This window comes from Drosophila kikkawai, chromosome 2R (genome assembly GCF_030179895.1).
Source record: "Drosophila kikkawai strain 14028-0561.14 chromosome 2R, DkikHiC1v2, whole genome shotgun sequence".
Classification (NCBI taxonomy): Eukaryota; Metazoa; Arthropoda; class Insecta; order Diptera; family Drosophilidae; genus Drosophila; species Drosophila kikkawai.
Window position 1 is genome coordinate 25641269 of NC_091729.1, and position 20244 is coordinate 25661512.

Below are 20244 nucleotides of genomic sequence, written 5' to 3' on the forward strand. Positions count from 1 at the left end.
CTCGCGGTGTAGCCAACCAGTTGCGCTGCGAATGGCAGGAAGAAGAAGAAAGCGGGCGGGTTACGTCGACTGAGCAATCTCCGAGGCAGATCTGTGGCCCCGATAGACCGAGCAACCGATAAGCTTCGCGGCGAAGAGGAAGCGCCGCACGCGGCAGTGGCTCCATGAGAAGAATGGCGGCGAGGGTCTTTGTGTACGGCACGCTGAAGCGCGGCGAGCCCAACCACTATTGGCTGACGAAAAAGGAGAACGGGCAGTCCCGGTTCCTCGGCAAAGGCACCACAGAGGTGCGCTTTCCCCTGGTGGTGGGCACCCGGTACAACATTCCATTCCTGCTGGCCAGGCCCGGCCAGGGGAAGCACATACAAGGCGAGATCTACGAGGTGGACCAGGCCATGTTCGGCAAACTGGACGAGCTGGAGGATTACCCCAACTACTATGACCGCGAGGAACAGCCGATCCGGACCGAGCAGGATGAGTAGGTGGCACAGCAGGAGCTTGTAGTCTGGCTGAAGACTACACCCGCTTTCCCCGTTGCAGGACCGTCCAGTGCTGGCTGTACCTGATTCGCAACTTCCCGGAGAAGCTGCTGGCCAAGGAGCAGCTCGAGTCGTACCACAACACGCCGGAGCAGCCGTACAGCGAGAAGTTAGCACGCACTGTGCCGGCCCGAGACGATCTTTCCTACTGACTGACGCCACCCTTTCTTGCAGCTACTTGGACAGCCAGCCAGAGGACCTCAACACGGACGACGAGTGAGACAAGGACACGAGGAGGCGCTTATAAAAAAGTAACGTTTATAAACGGATTTCAACGCATGGCTATTATTCGTATTCTATTACATTGATTCCATACTTCAAAAAATGCAAAACGAAATGAACAATAGTAGTTTGTGGCTGTGGTGGCATAGGGTATAGTAGCAGTGGGGGGAGAAATATAGATGAATCAAGAAGCCTAGAAGGAGCGCATGAGCTGGCCCAGAACCCCTGGAACTGGATGACTTGAGCTCGGCAGCGGTTGACACTGTGACGGTTGACGACGGCTCCCGCGGCCAGCATCATCAGTAGCAGTAGCTGAAACCTAGCTGGCTTCATCATCGAGCGACTGGAATCGGTTGGCGGCCGCCACCGGGGCACTCGTGGCCTCCTGCACACGCTGAAAGCGGCCACCGTGGCGTACTTCTTCGAAGGCGGGTTCGTTTTTCTTCTTGCGCTGTTCCTCCGGGCGCGCTGCACTCAGCGTTGGGAAGAACTCGGTGTTGGTTATGTCCGGGGCGGCGCGTCGAGGACGCAGGCCACCGCCGACGGAGCCGCCGCCCAGTGCGCTCCCCAAGCCAGCTTGCTGCTGCAAATACAAAAGAGAGTTACGGTAAGTTAATGGTTCGGATCGGGCAGCTGCCATCTCTACTCACGCTGTAACGTAACGCGGGTGAAACGTAGGCCTTGGACGATGGCTTTTCCACCTCCACCGGCACCGGGATCTGCATTACTTCCTCGGCGGGAATCACCTTCTTCCAGGGTCCGTGGCCGACGCGCTTCTCACCGGACTCGGCGTTGTCATAGCCGTTGCTGTCCTCCTCCTCCTCGTCGTAGCCGCCGCCATCGGGAGCGGTGGGGACACGGGCTGCCCGCGCTTCGGCGGATTCAGTGGCGGTTCTGCGATGAGGCGAGTTGCTTTAGAGAAGGCGAGTTTTGTGCAATGGTGCGATATTGATGGGTTAAACGGAAAGTGAAATGAAAGCCTCGAGCTCAGATTCGAGTGAAATAATCGTGATTTTGATACACACGCAAACGGGGGCAGGGGCAGAAACTCACATGGTGCTCAGCTGGCCTATCTTCAGGCCGCTGTAGTCCTTGCGCTGCTCCTCCTCGAACTCTTTCCACTCCTCCTCCACGGGCTGTCAGGCGGATATAACAAGGGGGTTATGGTTATCCATTAGCTCTTACTTCATCATACCACAGAGAACACACTCACCGCAACGGACTCTGGCACCTTGGCGCTAGTCTCGTTTTCGCCTGCTGCTGCTGCTGCCACGCCGCCAGCGACCGCTTCCGGTTTTTTGGGCTTGACGACCTCGCGCTTGCTGCCATCCTCCAGGCTCTTCACCAGCTCATCGGCAGTCACAAACTTGGTCGCCTTCTTGCCCTTCTTCTTGTCCTTTTTCGCAAAGAAATCGTCCAGCTCGGCCATGTTGCAGTTTATTTTAGGCGAATAAAATTTGCGACTTTTTCGACGGGAAATTTGGCGGTGTGACCAGACCACTGCAGTGGTGACACACTCTAAGCTATCAATATATCGATTTTTGGTTATCGTTGAGCTACAAGTTGACGTCCGACTGGTTGTGAGCTCGACTGTCGATAAATCATATCCGGCGGTGGCGGTTAAATTCAAACAGGCACAATACTAACGGGCATTCAATTTTTTGCAACAATATTGGCAATATGCATAATTTAATGTGTGCAAAAATCACAGGAAAGACTAAGCACTGATTACCCATATTCGCGGCATTGGGCAACACGCGCCATTTGCATAGGAGATTGATAACCACCTAATTAAGTCGAACAAAGTGGAAATCAGCAACAACCGCCGTGGTGGCTGCGAATGCAAAGCTGGGCCATTGGCTATTGTGTAATGGACACCGCCGACTTCATCCGATCCGATCCGTGGCCAAAGCTAATTTTGCATCCCTAATGCATATTCATGCCCAATATATCTAGAGCCCTGACGTCTCCTCCGCCAGAGCAAAAACCAATAGCCAAAGAGAGTTAAACTGTGGCCAAATATGTTTGTCTGGGTTTGTCTATAGGGAGGGACTCTCCTCCCCACCCAAGTGCTTGGCCAGGGGACAACTAAGTACGAGTTCCGCCCAGATTAGCCAAGCTAATAGATATTTATGTCTGTGCCAACAACACCAACCTGGTCAATGTTTTTGCTTCGTTTCGGCTGCGTTTTAGCTTTAGTTTTGGGTTTGCCACATCCCGGAGCCACGGAGCCACAGAGCGCTCCAAACCCGAAACCGAAACCCATTCATATTGACAAGCAGCAGGCTGGCCGCGATCAGTCTTCTTTCGAGCGTCGCAGCGTGCACATCGAGCCGTTCCTCCTCCACAACCGCCGCTCAACACGTTCAGATACCGATTCAGATTCCGACTCCGATCCAATCCAGTTCGACTTAGTCTCGCATCGTTAAGCGTGCGCGAGTGACGTGTTTGATTTAAAAATATTGCAAGCGTTTTAATTGAGGAGCATCCGAAGCACCCGAGGTAATTGAAACACTTGACTGGTGGTCTCCATCCAACCACACTGACTTCATCTGGCCAAAGATCAACTGCCCAACTCCTTGACGGTTTCTCATTGTTTTTTCGGGGCAATTTGGTTGCAACTCGAGGCGTTTAGCTGCCCAGCGAAGCGTTTAATTGCGACGAATGCCTCTCTAGATGCCAATCTGACCACAATTAAGTGGATAACCCACTGCTGAGATCGCCCGTCTGTGTCTGTGTCAGGGTCGTGTCGTGAACTGCCGCCGTCTGATATTTGGATACTTCCAAGTTCCGTGAGCCCTTTTTAGTCTCAGTTTTCGTTTCAGTTTCTTCTTCTGCTAATTTTATGTGTATCTCGACTTCCATCTCATTTTTGTATCAATAGATATTTACATATTGAGGGGGGTTTTTTGTATATATATTTTTTTGTGAGACTGAAACTGAGGCTAAGGCTGTCCACCTAAGGCCAAATGGGCAATGGAATGGAAGAATTGCCAAACATTTAAAATTTGTTCGATTTCATGGTTTAATGTCTCAGCCACAAGTGGCTTCTTAATGATCCTCCACGCTCACACGGGCTCAGCTTCAGCTTCAGCTTGAGCTCTTCCTCTGCTTACATCAGCACTCTGCAACCTTTGGAAAGGGGTCACCCAGCAAGTCAATCAGTCAATCAGTCAGTCTTATTAACTGCAGACAGATTGGGGCCTGCACTTTGCATTGGAAAATTTTAATGGCCCCCCATCATCGTCAACATCGTTAGCTTAGATATTAGCCTAGACGAAGTTCTGAGGTTGCAGCCGACTTTGCAAAAGCGCTACGTACGTTCATCGAGGTTGCCGTCTGTAAACAAGAGGAACACACCATCAATAAACACAGTTACACTGCTGGCTAATTAAAGATTCGAAAATGTGACTTTACTTAGGCACGAAAGCCATACCGGTTTGGTCTCTAATAAAAATATGACAAAACGGAGGAGGGGCAGCAACAAAAATAGCTTTAATTTATCAACAGATTTTGCAAAACGTTTTGAATAGGGTCAGTTTTTTTTTTTCTTTTTGAGGCCCGAAGGCAGAGATCTTAAGGGGCCTTAAAAAATTAAATTTAAAAAGAAATATAAATGCACTTCAATGAAGTACGTCAATCACAGGGGCAGTTTTAGTGATATATTAAGGTTAAATTTAAAACTTTTTTGATCTGTTAGAGAGAGAGAGAGAGAGAGTTATGGCTGCATTTTTATCACGTTTACTTAGGATAAGTATATTTCGTATATTAAAAAGGAAGCTTACTTAAGAAATATATTTTTTATAGCTTTGCAATTTTTTCATTCTCTTTTATTTGCATAAGCTGTCTCTCTTTATGAGTTTTAATATTAATATAATTTAAGCCAGTACTATTAACAGAATTCCCCTTAGTTATTTTTAGATTTCTTATCAAATGTTTATAGTAACTGCTTTCTCCTTGGCGTCGCTTATATGGATCAAGTTCGTTGCCTAAGTCTTTCGTTTGCAGTCAACCAAATGAAGCTTCGTTGTTTTAGGCTCAGCTTCGGTCTCAGTTTCAGTTTCAGCTTCAGTTGGAGCTCCAGCCCAAGCTAGGCTCTGTGTTTATGTGTGTTATGCTTATGACTTCGGGTTTGACAACTTGGCCAGGTCGGCGGCGGCGGCGGTGGCTCTCAAAACTCGAGGCTTGCATAAGTGCAAGCGATCTGAGGTTGTTTCTCGACTTGGCTCGGCGGCGGCTCTACTGCTCTTGCTGTGTTTTCACACATTCGGCGGTCGCGTTTTAATTGGCAATAAAGCCCCAAAAACTGACGGCAAAGTAACAAGCGCCAAGCGATGAAGGAGAACCGCCCCATCGAGCTGGCGAGCTCTTCTCCGGCCCAGATTACAGCAGGTGGTTGTAGTTCAAGGTGCAGGCGGAGCAGCTGCGTCATGCTCCCTTGCAATTTCCATTTTTGCCTGGTTCGCTGGAGAAGGTAAACACTCTCCGGCGGATTAAGATACAGACACAGTTGGCCAGGCCGCAGAATCAACAGGTAAACCAACACACTCGGTCTTGCGTGAAATGTCATGACATGGCCAAAGTGCAAGGCACAGTCCGAGATTGTTTCAAGCGAAGATCTGGTCATGCCGTAGATCTGGCCAAGTGTAACGCAGCTGCAATCGAAGCCAGGCCAAGCCGGGCCAGGCCAGGCCACGCCGCATGCAGATTGGGCAACCTTACTTGCCACAATCCCCGCTCCGAGTGGACGCGGGAGTGGGGACGATATAAAAAGCAGTCGAGGTAGCTACCCGACGTTGCATAAGGCGGAGCAAAGAAATGCGAATCCGCAGGCGCAATCGAAAATCCAAATACTCGATGGAAACCGAAAGTCCAAATGGAAACCCGTTTGCGGCAGGTTGCTTGTGACTCCGACTGTCTGAGTCTGGATGTGGCAAGAGGGGCACGCGTGGCCAGAATCGCGAGCCCCAGTTTGTGTAGCGGCGGGCCGCTTGCGCCACTTGCGGCTTGCCAATCGCCAGTGTTTTTTTCCTTTGACTGGTTTTCGCTTTCCCGGAATGCTTCTTGCGCCACTCCATTGCACTCCAGTCCAGTCCAGTCCACTAATTGAACCCCATTCCTGTCTCTTTTGCAGCAAGATGACGGTGGATCTATCGCCCGTACAGGAGTACTACAAGGACAAGACGATCTTCATCACTGGAGCGTCTGGGTTCATGGGCAAGGTGCTGCTGGAGAAGCTTCTCTACTCATGTCACTCGCTCAAGGAGGTGATCATCATTTGCCGCCCCAAGCGCGGCAAGACCCCGGAGACGCGCCTGGAGGAGATGTTCAAGCTGCCCATCTTCCAACGCATCAAGGACGAGCGCCCGCACATGCTCAAGAAGGTGACCATCTATCAGGGCGACGTGACCTTCGATTGTGAGTGTTTTCCAGATCTCCCTAAAAAACGAAGACTCTAGCTCTCCTCCCTTTTCCAGTGCTGGGTCTGAGCGGTGACAGCCTAAAGCACGTGACCGAGAACACCAACATCGTCTTTCATATGGCGGCCACTCTCAAGCTGGAGGGTAATCTGCGCGACGCCGTCGACATGAACCTGCTGGGCACTCGGCGCGCCCTCAATGTGGCCAAGCAAATGAAGCAACTGGAGGCTTTCATCCACCTGTCGACGGCATTTTGCAACTGCGACCAAGAGGTGATGTACGAGAAGGTGTACGATTTCCCGCACAAGCCCGAGGACCTCATGCGCCTGGCCGAGTGGATGGACGTGAAGACCCTTGATGCCATCACGCCCGATCTGCTGAAGCCGCACCCCAACACCTACACCTACTCGAAGCGGCTGGCGGAGCTGCTGGTGCGCGACCACTACGAGTCCATGCCGGTGATCATCGCCCGCCCCAGCATCGGTAAGTGACCTCTTGACTAAGGAGCTCCGGCTCCAGCTGCCTCTCGCCTCTCTGTGTGGTGCTTTCCGTGTGCTTTGGCTTTTGCAGCAATTCGATTTATTTGCGCCATTAATTCCCCATGTCCAATGCCTTTGGCTGGGGGCTTTGCTTGCTTGGCGCTGGCGATGGAAATTCCATCGGATTGGAGACTGCTATAGCCTCCGGGAGTGAGTTAGGTTCCCCTCTGCAAACTAATCATGCGCCTTCGCTTATCTCTCGGCTTAAGTCTGTGGCTTGTGTATTATTTATTTCTTTTTTGGCCACCTGGCCAGGCTTTTTTAGTGTCTCTGCGGGAATGCACGATCTGTCCGAACTCTTGGCAGTCAATTAAACTTTTCTATTACCAATTTTTGGCCAAACCTGAAAGGTCGTTATTTATACAGTTTTATGTAGGGGAAATAGAGGTGGGGAGACTGACTGACGTATGGACTGAAACCCGTTTGTCTGACTTGATGCAAATCTGAAGAAAATAACACTATTATATTAAGGCTTGGGGGTAATTTATAAGTGGGCGGGTTGGTGTTTCAGGAGCTCTTGTGATATATGGCCTAGGAAATATAGTCTCTAGTTGCAAATATATATTTTTTGCAGTTTCTTTTTGCATATTAACGTTTAATTCCTGTTTCAATAGAAAAATTTACCTATTTTACTTTGTTTTATATATAATATATAAATATAGTTACAATGTGGAATAGTTAGAGCCATTTATACCATAGAAAAAATAAATTCCATTAGGCCTTATTATATATTATTAAAATCTATTAGTTCAAAACCCCTTTAAGGGAAAAAACGGGACGTAAACAAATATTTCCTCGTTATCGCTCCCCTTAATGATAGGTTCGAGGAGGAGCACACACTTGCCTCTCTCGCTAGCTTCTGGGGGCGGGTTCAAGGCGGCGCTGACCCGCTTAGCTGGGCAAATAACCCCATAAACAGAGTCAATATCGAAGCGTTGCGTCTCCATTTGCTAACTGGCGAGCAAAGGTCCGCAGAGTTTGCGGATTTTTTCGATTTAGCAGCCAGGGGTGTGGTGCTTAGTTTTAAGTCGCTTCTTGCCGCCCTCCGCTAATTTGTCCCGTGTATTTGCGCTTTCCGTGTGTTTTTTATGCGACATCGTTGCCACTACCGTTCAATTGGCCGCGTGCTCCTCCAAGTGGGGTGCTCCCATGTGCTTACCCTGCTCGCACACACTGCCCACCGCACAGCTCAGTTCCAGCCACAGCTCCCACAACAGTGCAAACAACAACAGACCACAACATGAGCTTGTAAAAATAAAAACACAAAACAAAAAGAAAAAGTCGAATTACATGGCGAGCGGCCCAAGACATTGCTTAAACACACACTGCCCCGCCACTGGCGTCGTCATTGACCAAAAAGTTCAATGAGCATGCAATGAAAACAGAAGAAACAGCCCTCGCTTAGCCCCTGCCCTCGCTCACGCTGCGCCCTGTCACTACCAATGGCTTCGCCACGCCACGCATCCGCGCATCCACCTCCACCACGCTTCCGATCTCCCGGAAGAGAGTCTGAACTCCACCATTGTCCGACCAGTGTCGCCGTCGGCCTACGAGCCCGTTCCGGGTTGGGTGGACAACCTGAACGGACCCACCGGCCTGATGGTGGGCGCCGGCAAGGGCGTCATCCGCTCCATGCTGATCGACACGCGCTACCTGTCCGAGGTGATCCCAGTGGACTATGCTATCAACGGACTGTGCGTGATCCCGTACCAGTTCGCACAGCTTAGGGAGCGACCGGCGGAGGTACCGGTGTACAACATCACGTGCGCCGACCACCGAAAGATGCAGTGGGGCGAGGTGATCGAGATGAGCAAGGAGATCGGCTATCGCTACCCAATGGAGGCAGGCCTGTGGTATCCGGACGGGTGCATAACGACCAACAAGCTCCACCACAACATCAACGTTGCACTCTTCCACTGGCTGCCCGCCTACTTCATTGACTTCATCCTGCTGTTGCTCGGCCAGAAGCGATTGTAAGTGGCGGCAAAGGTGGCTCCTGGATGGAGATCCTGACCTGACCTCCTCTTCCGTTTCTTTCTCGCGCCTAGCATGGTCCGTGTCCAGAACCGCATCTCGGTGGGGCTCGAGGTGCTGCAGTTCTTCACGATGCGTGCTTGGTACTTCAAGTCGGAGGCCTACTCCTCGCTCTGGGACATGCTCAACGAGGCGGACAGGAAAAAGTACGTAACGTAGCGTAAAGTGAGAGAAGAAGGGCCTGAGATTACTAATTTTCCGCTCGAAGCTTCAATATGGACATGGATCCCGAGGAAACCGTCCCCATGTACATTGAGTCGTGCGTCCAGGGCGGTCGGCAGTACCTGATGAAGGAGTCGCCCGACAGCCTGCCGCGAGCCAGGCTCCAGCTGAAGCTGTAAGCGAGCCCAACCCCGAGAGTCCTTCATCTCTGAGCACCCCACTCCCGTTCCTTTCCATTTCTAGAATGTACATCTTGGACCGCACCTGCAAGACGCTTATCGTGGGCTCGCTGTGCTACTGGACCTATGGTCTGGTGGCCCGTCTCCTGGGCGTCTGAGAGGTGCTGACTGGAGGGAGGTTCAGGTGCAGACCGAGCCCAATTCCCATTCATATTGCGCGCATTTCCAATCAATCTCCGCTTAGGTTCGCTTTGGGGCACAACTCCGGGGATTCCGGATCTGGTTTTCATTTCTACTTTAAGTGAATATCTATGTTTCATGTGAAATAAACGAGAAATCGAGCTAAAAGAAACCCAAGGTGCGATGTGTCTGTGTACTGTAGTCTATGTGTCTGTGCTTAAAGTGTCCAAGTGTGTTGATTCAGTGCTGAGGACCATCCGCTCCAGAGACAACACGAACCACACAAACAGAAACACAACCCCTACACGAACACGATCCACCCCTACAGACCAATTAGAGTCGGAGACTTCCCTCACAAACTCTCCTGTCCCCTTTCCAAAATTATTCCTATTCGCACACTCATCCCACACACTCAAAACCACACACATTCTAACACACTTAACACGGCTTCGGTGACCATCATCCTGGGCTTCGTGGTATGTAGCGTTTATCAGAGGAGTTAGTCGCCTTTAATTAACTCCCGCCTTGCTCCACAGTCTCTCCAGCTGCTTACGAGCCGCTGCCCGGATGGGTGGACAACCTGAACGGACCCACCGGCCTCATGATCGGCTGCGGCAAGGGCGTCATCCGCTCCGTGTTGGTCAACCAAAAGAACAAGGCTGAAGTGATACCCGTGGACTATGCCATCAATGGACTGATCGTCATCCCCTACGAGTTCAACAAGCAGGCCAAGCGACCGGCCAACGTGCCCGTTTACAATATAACCAATGCCGATCACCGGAAGATGTGCATGGGAACAGTGGTGGAAATGAGCAAGCGAATCAACAAGCAGATCCCCTTCAACGCGGGTCTCTGGTACCCGGATCCCTGCGTGACCACCAACACCTTTTACCACAACTTCAATGTGGCCCTGTTCCACTGGCTGCCCGCTTACTTCCTCGACTTCCTGATGCTGCTTCTTGGCCAGAAGAGATTGTGAGTAGCCTTTGGTAGTCCTCTTAGCCTGAATGTGAAACTGAATGCTGTTTTTTTACCTGCAGCATGCTGAGGGTACAGGAGAAGATCTCCACGGGTCTGGGTGTCCTTCAGTTCTTCACGCTCAATGCCTGGTGCTTCCGCTCCGATAACTACGCCTCGCTGTGGAACAAGCTCAACGAGGAGGACAAGGCCATGTAAGTGTTTGGAATTCTTTGGGTTTGTTCCTGGGCTCATGTATCTTCCCTTTCAGCTTCAACATGAACATGGATGTTAAGGAGACCGAGGAGGAGTACATGATCGAGTGTGCGAAAGGAGCCCGCAAGTTCATACTCAAGGAGAAGGAGGAGGACATCCCCAAGGCCCGCCTGCACATGAAGATGTGAGTAGCTCAGAGGACTTTCCTTAGAAGCCAAATAATGGGAATTGCTTCTTGTTTTTTTCAGCCAATATGTCGTGGATGTCGTGTGCAAGACCCTCATCGTGGGATTCTTTTTCTACTACCTCCTGAAGTGGACGGGGGTGCTCGCTTTGTTCTGAGTCTAGAGCTCGCTTTGTTTGGTGGTCACAGGCATTTACTTAGTCATTTAGCTTAGTCTTAGTTACGCATATTCGAGGTTTCGATTCCAAATAAACATGATCCTAGGTTGTTGAGTATACACACACATATACATAGCCCACGGGCCACTTTGTTTCTCTTCGGCGTCGTTCTTGTACCTTATCGCGACTCGTTACAAGTGGGCCTAGCTTACGTCTTCTCTGTGTTCTCCGGCAGTAACGCCAGCGATTTTTGAACCCCTGCCTGGCTGGGTGGACAACATGAACGGGCCAACGGGCGTATTGATTGGCGCCGGCAAGGGAGTCATCCGATCCATGATCTGCAATGGCGAACTCAAGTCCGAGGTCATTCCGGTGGACATTGCCATCAACGGCCTGATTTTGCTGCCCTACCACAGCAGTCTCTCGGAAAAGAGGTAAATTTTGAAGATGCTTCTCCAGCCAATCAAATGATGAACCTTCGTCTTCGTCGCAGACCTCTGCAGATCCCGGTGTACAACCTGACCGTGGAGGATGAAAAGAAGCGCACTTGGAAGTGGATCATGGAAGTGGGCCGCGACCTGGGTCTGAAGTATCCCTTCGAAGTCGGACTCTGGTATCCCGACGGCAACATAACCACTAGCAAGTTTTACCACACCCTTTGCAGCATTTTGTTTATGTGGCTGCCGGCCTACCTCATCGACTTCCTGCTGCTGATCTTCGGACAGCGTCGCTTGTATGACTTCTATGAGATCGTGGGCCAGGAGCTGGGTTGATGATGCCTTCTTCTCTCCTCTCGTTCCAGCATGATCCGGGTGCAGACGAAGATAGCGGTGGGTCTGGAGGTGCTGCAGTTCTTCACGACTCGCAACTGGGATTTCAAGTCCACGCACTTTGAGCAGATATACAAGGAACTAGGCGCCGCCGATCGGAAGATGTGAGTTTTCACTTTGAGAATTAAAAGCTCAGTCTAACCAGAAACCTCCCTGAATAGTTTCCGGATCAACACGGACGACGTCGATGACTATGAGTACATGAAAGGTAGCATTCTGGGGGGACGCCAGTACGTAATGAAGGAACCGCTGACCTCCCTGCCCAAGTCCCGCATCCAGTTAAGATTGTAGGTGTTTTCAGTAATCATCTTGCCAAGATTTTGCTCACTTGTTTTGGTCTTTTTTTGCAGCATGTATGTCCTGGATCGCATCTGCAAGACCTGCATCCTCTCGGGTCTAGCCTATTGGGTCTGCCTCAAACTGGGGATAGTGGATCTTGTGCGGAACGGATTCTTGGCCAGCAAATGAGATCCCAATCAGTCTTATTCGTAAATCAGGGCAAATGTTTACAGGTGTTTTGTATACGAAATCATACATTGTACTCTAGCATACGTACTTATATATAAACACAATTCATGTTAATTTCCAAAATGTAATTTTTTCAAGCATTTTTACATAACAATAAATAAATCTCAGATAAACACAATATGCATTTGTGTTACCATAAATAATGTTTTGATTTCTTAAAGTAATAAATAGCATTTATACATATCTATTGAAAGTTTCTGGACTTATAAAAATATTTTTAAAACTAAGAAAAATGTTTTAAGATAAAGAAAATGTTGAAAGGTACGGGAAAATTAAGACCAATTTTCTAATTTTTTTATTTTTTCATATTCAGGGCGAGTTATATTTAATTTCTTTCTTAATAAGGGCGAATTGTACTCGTTTTGCTGGTCCATAAATTTAGAAAAAAATTCTCATGGCCCTAAAAATAAGTGAAAATTTCTTAATTTAAGAAAAATAGACATTTCTTTTAGAAAAGCATTTTTAGGGATATTTTAGTTAAACGATTCTATGGGGTTAGCTAAATTATAGAAGAAAAGTGTGGATTGCAGATACAGGTGAGAAATAATTTAAAAATATTTTTAACGATTTTCCCTAGGTATTAAGTTTTAAACTTCTCGACCAGTATTTAGTATTTAGTGGGGCCTTATTACATAAACTTTAACAGTTTCTCCTAAAAGTTGCCTAACATTGCGATATATCGATAGTCGCAAGCTCTGTTAAGCTTCGTGATATCGATTTTATTTGAAAAGCCCCAACAACGCGCCAAGCCCCAACATCGCTGACACCGATCGCGGACTCACTTGCAGTTTGAATATCCACGAAGAAGGTAATGATCGCGGAAAGTGCTTGTGTTTCGTGAAACAAAAAAACTCTACAAAAAAGTGTTTTCAAAAAAGGTGGTTTTAGAAAATCCCAGCAATATTTCCAAAAACCAAACGATGAATCACCGCCAAAATCATTATGCAAATCTCTTAGATGCTGTGACAAAACCAAGCTCAAGATGACTGGGGAAGAAATTAAAGCGTGTATTATTAGTAAATGTGAATGAATCATGTGTAATGCAGATATGTGTGGGATATAAGAGGAATGAGTAAACGTAAACCGCAGTTGCAAAGATCACCTCTCCTCCAACCCACTCTACAACAAAAACGGCGTCAGTGAAAACAAGTTTCTTAAAACATTTAACGTTCCGAGCCAAGGTTAAAAAACTGCAGAAAACGGCGCCCACGGCGAAAATATAAAAAAAACTCAATAAAAATGACGTCGCGAGCAGCTAATTAATCAATTTGGAAAGAATTGCATTTTGATAAATGATTAATTCCTAATTAATTCTTGGTCCGTGACATCATCCGAGTTTAAACCAAATGCTTTTCTAATGCCTGGTGGGCACTGATCACGACCTGGTGGGTTGATGCCCTAAAAGGCGGTGGCCAGTTCTCTGAAGTGCCTTGTCAAGAGTTTACTCTGGAAACCCGAGTGGCTTCAAAGTCAACAAAAAAATATGTTCTTGCTGACCAGGCAGGCTTGGGGCTGCGTCGTGGAAGAGCCGTAATTGAACCCATGTTTACTTAACTGGGTTGGGGACAATCCAAGCCCCGTCATTTGCATGGAACTAAGGCGTCCAGCGCTTCCGTTCTACTCTGGGTTCTCCTCCTCCTGCACATGTACTGAATTTGCATTTTTTATTGTCCATTACAATTAGATAATCCATCGATTAGGCCTGTTAGGGATCCCTCTCCCTCTTGGAATATACAATCGTCGTATATATGAACCTCTGGAGAATTGTTTCATTCGCTCGTCTACTTGGCTCCGCCCCTGAGGCCTTTGGTTATTCGTGTTTGCTACTCTTCGTACAGCACAGCGGCGTAGATTCAGAGGGGTCAGAGCTTATTAGTTATTTGATTAGGATTTAATGGTTGCTGTTCTCCTCATCGGGCAATCTGTTAACACTCTTTCCCCAATTCTCCATACCAATTAACTCTCCGAGAGAGAGAGCGTGTGTTGGAATTTAATTAAATTATTTGAAATTACTGAATCGTGCGGAGAGCTCTGTTTCTGGATCCACATCCCTCCCCCAGATCTTTTGTTGTGTTTCCATGACGTTGGCCAGACAATTGTTTATGAAGTGCACAGCGGGTCGGTCGGGAGAATATATAGAGCACATGAATAGGAGGGCTATCCACTTATTTAACAATTTCCATGTGTGTCTGTTGTAGTTTTTTTTTTTTTTTGACGTATAAACATTGCTTTTTCTGTACAACAAAATTTAGCTGCCTGTTGCTTTTCGGTTTTTTTTTTGCGGATGCTTCACAAGCTCACTTCAGCATGAAGTCAGCCCATCCGCATCTGTATCTGTATCTGTATCTACATCTATATCCACACGCATCCATCTTAATTATGAAGTTTTTATGACAATTTCGGAGCTGCGAGGCGGTTCAAGTCTCGCTTTGGCTGATGAACTGGCCTGGTTCACGATCGCTGTTTTTGTGCCACTCCTAGACTCTATTTTAGTTTTTAAAATTTCTCGGTACGTGTTCCTCTTTTTTTTAGCAATAAATCCAAGTGTAAACAAACAGGCGAGCATTACTTTTCATTAAATGCAGTAAAAGCGCACTAAATAAAGTAAACAAAATGTTTAGTTTGCTAATAAACACAGACTTTATAGACTTTTTATGGAAAAGCTAATTAAATTATTTTCGCCATGGAACGGGGTCTCCCGAGTTCTAGATTCCAGCAACACGATGTTCGATTTATCGACACTCGTGAAGTATTAATGAGGGCGCAGTTCATGGTCCCCGATCCTCCTTCCAAATAGCAATCTGCGGATGTACTTACACATATCGCCCTTTTGGCTGACACATTTCCAGACTTTCACATATATCAACTCCTTCCCCCTTTCTTTTTCCTGTCTGCTTAAAGTTTTTTCTTATTTCTTTGTGCTTTTCTTTATTCTGTTTCTTGGGACTGATTATAGGATTGAGATTTAGCAGCGAGTGCAGAGTCCAAATCTGGAGCCAAGAATAAACCATAAGACTGTACACAGCAGGTTTTTGCTTTCTTATATTTGAAATATAATTTCATTCAGAAGCTAATAACGCAGTGATAGAGTCATTTCCGACCCTACAAATCATATATATTCTTGATCAGCATCAACAGGCGAAACTTTCTAGCCATCTCGGAAGGAAATCAAAAATTTTCAAAATTTTTACAAATTTGACAATTCTCAAAAATGACCAAAAATTTTGATTTCTTAAAAATTAAAATGCTGTATGCAGATTTGTTAACCTGAAGAAAACTAGCATAGAAACGCTTTCCGAATTGAATTTAATGAATTTTTGGCTTAGTTAATGAATTTTTAAATTTTGATTTTCCCAAAAAATTATGAAATACAGATTTGGATAAGTGTTTAAAATTGGAAATGACATTTAGTTTGTCGTAAATCTGTGTTAACTTTCACACTTTTCTTTGTGGGAATCTATTTAAAATGTATCGTTTTAACCTGGCTTTAACTACGCTTAACTTCGATCACTACAAAGACAGGCTTTTCAGCATTCTTTTTTTTTCTCTGCAGCTGAGAGTTGTGCAAAACTTCCGTTAAGTGCAATTATTTGTTGGCCTCCTTTTGTGCTTTTCCTGTTGCCAAAACCTGATCGACGGGGACAGGTTTTCTTTTAGTGCATTCCAGGTGTTAGTGACTCGTCCGGATGCTGGAGCGGAGAATTTGGCTTTTAGCTTTCCGGCAATTACTGAATATTACGCCATTCTTTCTGTCAACTGTCGTCCACAGCTTTTTTGGACTGGGCTGGTTAGACAATGAAGCTGTTTGTCCATAATTGCTTGTACAAATAAAAGTTCTAGTGGACAAATAGTATGACACAAAAAAAAAAAAACAAACACACTGGAGCCAATTACGGAAGGTGATTGTGCGATTCTGTTTATCTTATCAGGCTTTTTGGGGGACCACCCCTCGGGGCATCGTCTTACAATATCCAATTTGCTAAGCCAAATAACATCCATAAGCCCTCTCATCGTTTCCTGATTACCAATTCTTTGGCTATTGATACATAATCAGCGGTGGCTGATATTCAAATTAGCCAGGTCTGTCTCGAGTGTGATTAGCCGATTTCTCACACATTTCAAGCCTCAAAGCAGAGACTCGAGAACTGTGTGGATCCCACAGAAGAAGCCGCCTTGAAATTTAGCCCAAAAGCCGCCGATAAATCGTGCGATTTCAGCACCCCAGGGCTCCCCCTCCATCTCCTCCCCCCATCTTCGGAAGCCCCGAGTTCCAGAAGAGTTATCAAAGCGTAAAGCGCAACAAATTGATGGCTAATTGATACTGATGTGTCGATTATTTTATGATTATTCTTTACGATCGTTAGGTTTTGATGGCCCCCAAGACCAAAACCTGATTGCGGATTGTGGATCACTCCCCTACCCAAGACAGCGGTCAATACGTATGTATCCGTATGAGGCCAATCAAGTACTCCCCGACCTCGGTTGTCTTTTCTGGCATTGTTATAATTTAATAACTACATGGGGAGCAAATTAAGACCGAAGTTCGTACCACGAAAACCACTTACAGACGCTTTCTTTAATTGCCGCCTCCGAAGCGAAGATTATGCTTGTCCAGAAACCAGTAGGGCAGCTTTCGGCTCCATCTCCGGCCACAGCTGCTGGCTGCTGGCCGGGCTGGCCGGCTTGTGTGAAAATCATCGTAGCATGAAGCTTTGTCAAGTCCAGCTATTGTCTTAGCATTCCAAGGTTTTAGGCTGCCAAATAGCTGGTCAGGTCAGAAGTTGACTGAGCAATGCGGGCTCTTGCCCCATTAATTTGGTAACCATGGCTCATCCGCCCTCACTCACTCTTTGCAGAATACACAAATGGACTTGAACAACTGCGGCTTCGTCGATCCGCAGGCCCAGCTGAGCGACGCTCTGGCCAAGCGGGACATCGGAAGATTCAAGGCGGCCTTGGACAGCGGTGCCCAGGCCGATCTCCAGGATGAGCGACACACCAGCATCTACGAGAAGGCGCTCTCCACAAAAGGATGCCGGGAATTCATAGAGGCTTGCATTGCCCACGGTAGTCAAGTGAACTATGTGAGTAGTCCACATATCCTGTGTCCGCATTAGATTATCATTCTCTTCCTTTTATCCTCCTGCAGATCAACCAAATGCTAAACAAAGCTGCTATTAATTTTGCCGCCGACTCGAGAGATCCCGGCAACCTGGCCGCCCTACTCCAGAACCGTCCCGGCCTAAAGGTCCATGTTGACCGCAAGTATGGCCAGCTGGCGCCCCTCCACTCGCTGGCTAAGAATCTCAGCGAGGAAAACGCCGTGGATGTCCGGCAGTGCATGCAGCTCCTGCTGGACTACGGCGCCTCGCCAAATATTGTCGACCAGTCGGACTTTACGCCCCTGCATCACGTGCTGCGCAAGAACAAGGTGAAGGCGGGCAAGCTGGAGCTGGTGGAGCTGCTCCTCAGCCAGCCGATGGTGGACATTGATAGCTATCGCAATGGAGAGGTCCGCCAGCTCCTGCAGGCGCAATTTCCGCAGCTGCAACTCCCTCAGCAGCTGGAGAAGGGACCAGAGCTTGACTTACAGGCCCTGGAGCGCATTCTGCGGGACGGCGATGAGGCCCAGTTCGAACAGCAGTTTGCCGAGTATCACCAGAACCTCAAGGGCCTGGCAGATAACCAGCTCAATGCCCACCAAGAGGAGTATCTGCCCCTGCTGAAGGAAAGCATCCAGAGGGGCAAGCAGAAAGCCTTTGAAGCCATCCTCGCCACCGGCATCAACGTCAACTCAAAGCCCAGCAAGGCCAACAGTGCAAGTCTCGTCGAGATTGCCGCCATTTGTGGCAACTGGAGAGCACTTTCTCGTCTGCTGGAAGACCCGCAGCTACGGATCAGCTCCGACTCCAGGCTGCTGAACGCAGTGATCAGCCACTTGGAGGAGGCGCCGTACGACAACTTTAATTACCAGCAGTGCTTCGAGGTGCTTCTGGCCAGCGATCGCGTAGACATCAACGAGGCGGACCGCGCGGGTCTGGTGCCGCTCTTCTACGCGGTGAAGTATCGCAATACCCGGGCCATGCAGGAATTGCTGCAGCGTGGAGCTTACATAGGTGCCAAGAGCGCCCTGGGAGACCTGCCGATCGAAGATATGCCACCGGATCTGCTCGAGGAACACCTGGATTCTTGCATCACCACGAACGGAGAGAAACCCGGCGAACAGGGCTTCGAGATCATCTTCAACTACAAGAACCTGATCCGCCAGGAGAGGGACCCAGCCGCCGGCCAGGCGGGCAATCCGCGCGCTCTTTCCCATCGGCTTCACGACGAGATGATCCCCATCGCCTATATTGCCGAGGCCAAGGAGCTGCGCCACCTGCTCCAGCACCCGCTGATCTCGAGTTTCCTCTTCCTAAAGTGGCACCGCCTGTCCGTAATGTTCTACCTGAACTTCCTGCTTTACTCGCTCTTCACCGCCTCCATCATCACACACACTCTGCTGAAATTCCACGAAAGCGAGCACACGGCCCTCACCCATCTGTTTGGCGCCCTGTCCTGGCTGGGAATCGCCTATCTAATTGTCCGGGAGGTCATTCAGTGGCTGATGTCGCCGGTGCTATACTTCTGGTCCATCACCAATCTCATGGAACTTGTCCTGATCTGCCTGTCGATCCTCACCTGCATCGAGTCCAGCTATGATCAGGAGACCAAACGCGTCCTGGCCGTGTTCACCATCCTGCTGGTCTCCGTGGAGTTCTGCCTGCTGGTTGGCTCCCTGCCCGTGCTTTCCATATCGACGCACATGCTCATGCTGCGAGCCGTCTCGAGCAGCTTCGTCAAGAGCTTCGCCCTCTACTCGATCTTCGTCCTAACCTTCAGTCTGTGCTTCTACATCCTGTTCGGCAAGCCGGCAGTGGTGGATCAGATGAACAGCACCACTCCAGATCCCACCAAGGAGCCGGAGGCGGAGGCTGACGGGGACTTCAACACGTTCACCAAGCCTATCGAGGCCCTGATCAAGACGATCGTGATGCTGACGGGAGAGTTCGATGCGGGGGACATCAAGTTCACCAGCATCTACACCTACCTGATATTCCTGCTTTTCGTGTTCTTCATGACCATTGTCCTGTTCAACCTGCTCAACGGTCTGGCCGTGAGCGATACTCAGGTGAGATCTGGCTTAATTTCCCCCGGGGTTCCATAACTAATGAATTTCCCCCTCCAATCCTTACCAGGCCATCAAGGCACAGGCGGAGCTGAACGGCGCCATCTGTCGCACGAACATGCTGAGTCGCTACGAGCAGGTCCTCACTGGCCACGGAAGCGCCGGCTTCCTGGTGAGCAACCAGCCCTTCAGAAGCATCTACGAGAGGCTGATGAACATCTATCCGAACTACCTGAGCCTGCGCCAGATATCCGTGCTGCCCAACGACGGCAACAAGGTTCTTATTCCCATGCAGGATCCCTACGAGATGAAGACGCTGAACAGCAAGCTGCAGGGCAGCTTCCAGCAAGTGCCCACCTCCAGTGCCTCACAGCCGCAGAAGAAGCTGCTGGATCCGCCGCTCAAGCTGCTGCTACTGCCCTGCTGCTGCTCCATGCTCACGGGCAAGTGTTCCCAGATCGATGGACGCACGGTCAAGCTATCCCTCGCTCTTATTGACCAGAAGAACACGGCGGAGCAGCGGCGCAAGCGGGAGCAGGTCAACGACCGACGACTCCAGCTCATCGAGCACAAGCTGGAGAGTCTGCTGCAGCTGCTGCAGGAGCGCCACTGAGTGTCCACCGAGAATAAGTATTTATTCCGTGCTTGCATTTAACAGAGAGCCTGGATAGGAATAGAAGTTGCCTTTCCAGAAGAGGAGCCAACCCGAATTAGTCGGAAATTGTTTTTATTAACATACGAATAATGAAATTGAACAAAACCCTTAATAATTGTCAGTAAGTAAGTTAGTATATAATGGTTATATAGACAGTAAATATTGTATAAACGAATAATCTTTACTGTACGTTCTCTTGTACCCAAGTAAATATATATTTAATTTCAAATGTTAGATGTATTTCTTTATCTTTTTTCGATTTTCGCTTAGTTA

General features: G+C 48.5%; 4 protein-coding genes across 10 annotated transcripts; 3 read left to right on the plus strand and 1 right to left on the minus strand.

Annotated features, from left to right (window-relative positions):
* Nucleotides 1-20: 20 nt before the first annotated feature.
* LOC108072339 (putative gamma-glutamylcyclotransferase CG2811) lies at nt 21-885 on the plus strand. The gene is made up of 3 exons (XM_017163427.3): nt 21-478; nt 541-648; nt 714-885. Exons 1-3 carry the CDS (start codon nt 165-167, stop codon nt 757-759), a joined length of 468 nt encoding a protein of 155 aa, XP_017018916.1. The 5' UTR covers nt 21-164; the 3' UTR covers nt 760-885.
* On the minus strand, nt 781-2326 carry LOC108072334 (protein CDV3 homolog). 4 transcript variants are annotated; one of them, XM_017163420.3, is made up of 4 exons: nt 1975-2326; nt 1815-1897; nt 1412-1673; nt 781-1341 (listed from the first exon to the last, which is right to left on the minus strand). In XM_017163420.3, the coding sequence occupies exons 1-4, from the start codon at nt 2188-2190 to the stop codon at nt 1081-1083; spliced, it is 822 nt and encodes a 273-aa protein (XP_017018909.1). In that variant the 5' UTR covers nt 2191-2326; the 3' UTR covers nt 781-1080. The 4 variants fall into 4 exon arrangements, with proteins under 4 accessions (XP_017018909.1, XP_017018911.1, XP_017018908.1 ...); XM_017163422.3 differs by having other exon boundaries at nt 1412-1655; nt 1975-2323; XM_017163419.3 differs by having other exon boundaries at nt 781-1344; nt 1975-2319.
* Nucleotides 2327-2981: 655 nt separating this feature from the next.
* Nucleotides 2982-12266, plus strand: LOC108072384 (fatty acyl-CoA reductase 1). 4 transcript variants are annotated; one of them, XM_017163486.3, is made up of 8 exons: nt 2988-3263; nt 5896-6179; nt 6239-6664; nt 11026-11224; nt 11284-11523; nt 11593-11724; nt 11782-11907; nt 11971-12266. In XM_017163486.3, the coding sequence occupies exons 2-8, from the start codon at nt 5900-5902 to the stop codon at nt 12086-12088; spliced, it is 1521 nt and encodes a 506-aa protein (XP_017018975.1). In that variant the 5' UTR covers nt 2988-3263; nt 5896-5899; the 3' UTR covers nt 12089-12266. The 4 variants fall into 4 exon arrangements, with proteins under 4 accessions (XP_070140547.1, XP_017018975.1, XP_017018976.1 ...); XM_070284446.1 differs by lacking the exons at nt 11026-11224; nt 11284-11523; nt 11593-11724; nt 11782-11907; nt 11971-12266 and adding exons at nt 8255-8693; nt 8769-8900; nt 8963-9091; nt 9160-9727 and having other exon boundaries at nt 2982-3263; XM_017163487.3 differs by lacking the exons at nt 11026-11224; nt 11284-11523; nt 11593-11724; nt 11782-11907; nt 11971-12266 and adding exons at nt 9812-10250; nt 10316-10447; nt 10504-10632; nt 10697-10921 and having other exon boundaries at nt 3002-3263.
* A 619-nt stretch (nt 12267-12885) lies between these two features.
* On the plus strand, nt 12886-20205 carry pain (transient receptor potential cation channel family member painless). The gene is made up of 4 exons (XM_017163467.2): nt 12886-12956; nt 17005-17232; nt 17298-19319; nt 19387-20205. Exons 2-4 carry the CDS (start codon nt 17014-17016, stop codon nt 19927-19929), a joined length of 2784 nt encoding a protein of 927 aa, XP_017018956.1. The 5' UTR covers nt 12886-12956; nt 17005-17013; the 3' UTR covers nt 19930-20205.
* Nucleotides 20206-20244: the final 39 nt, after the last annotated feature.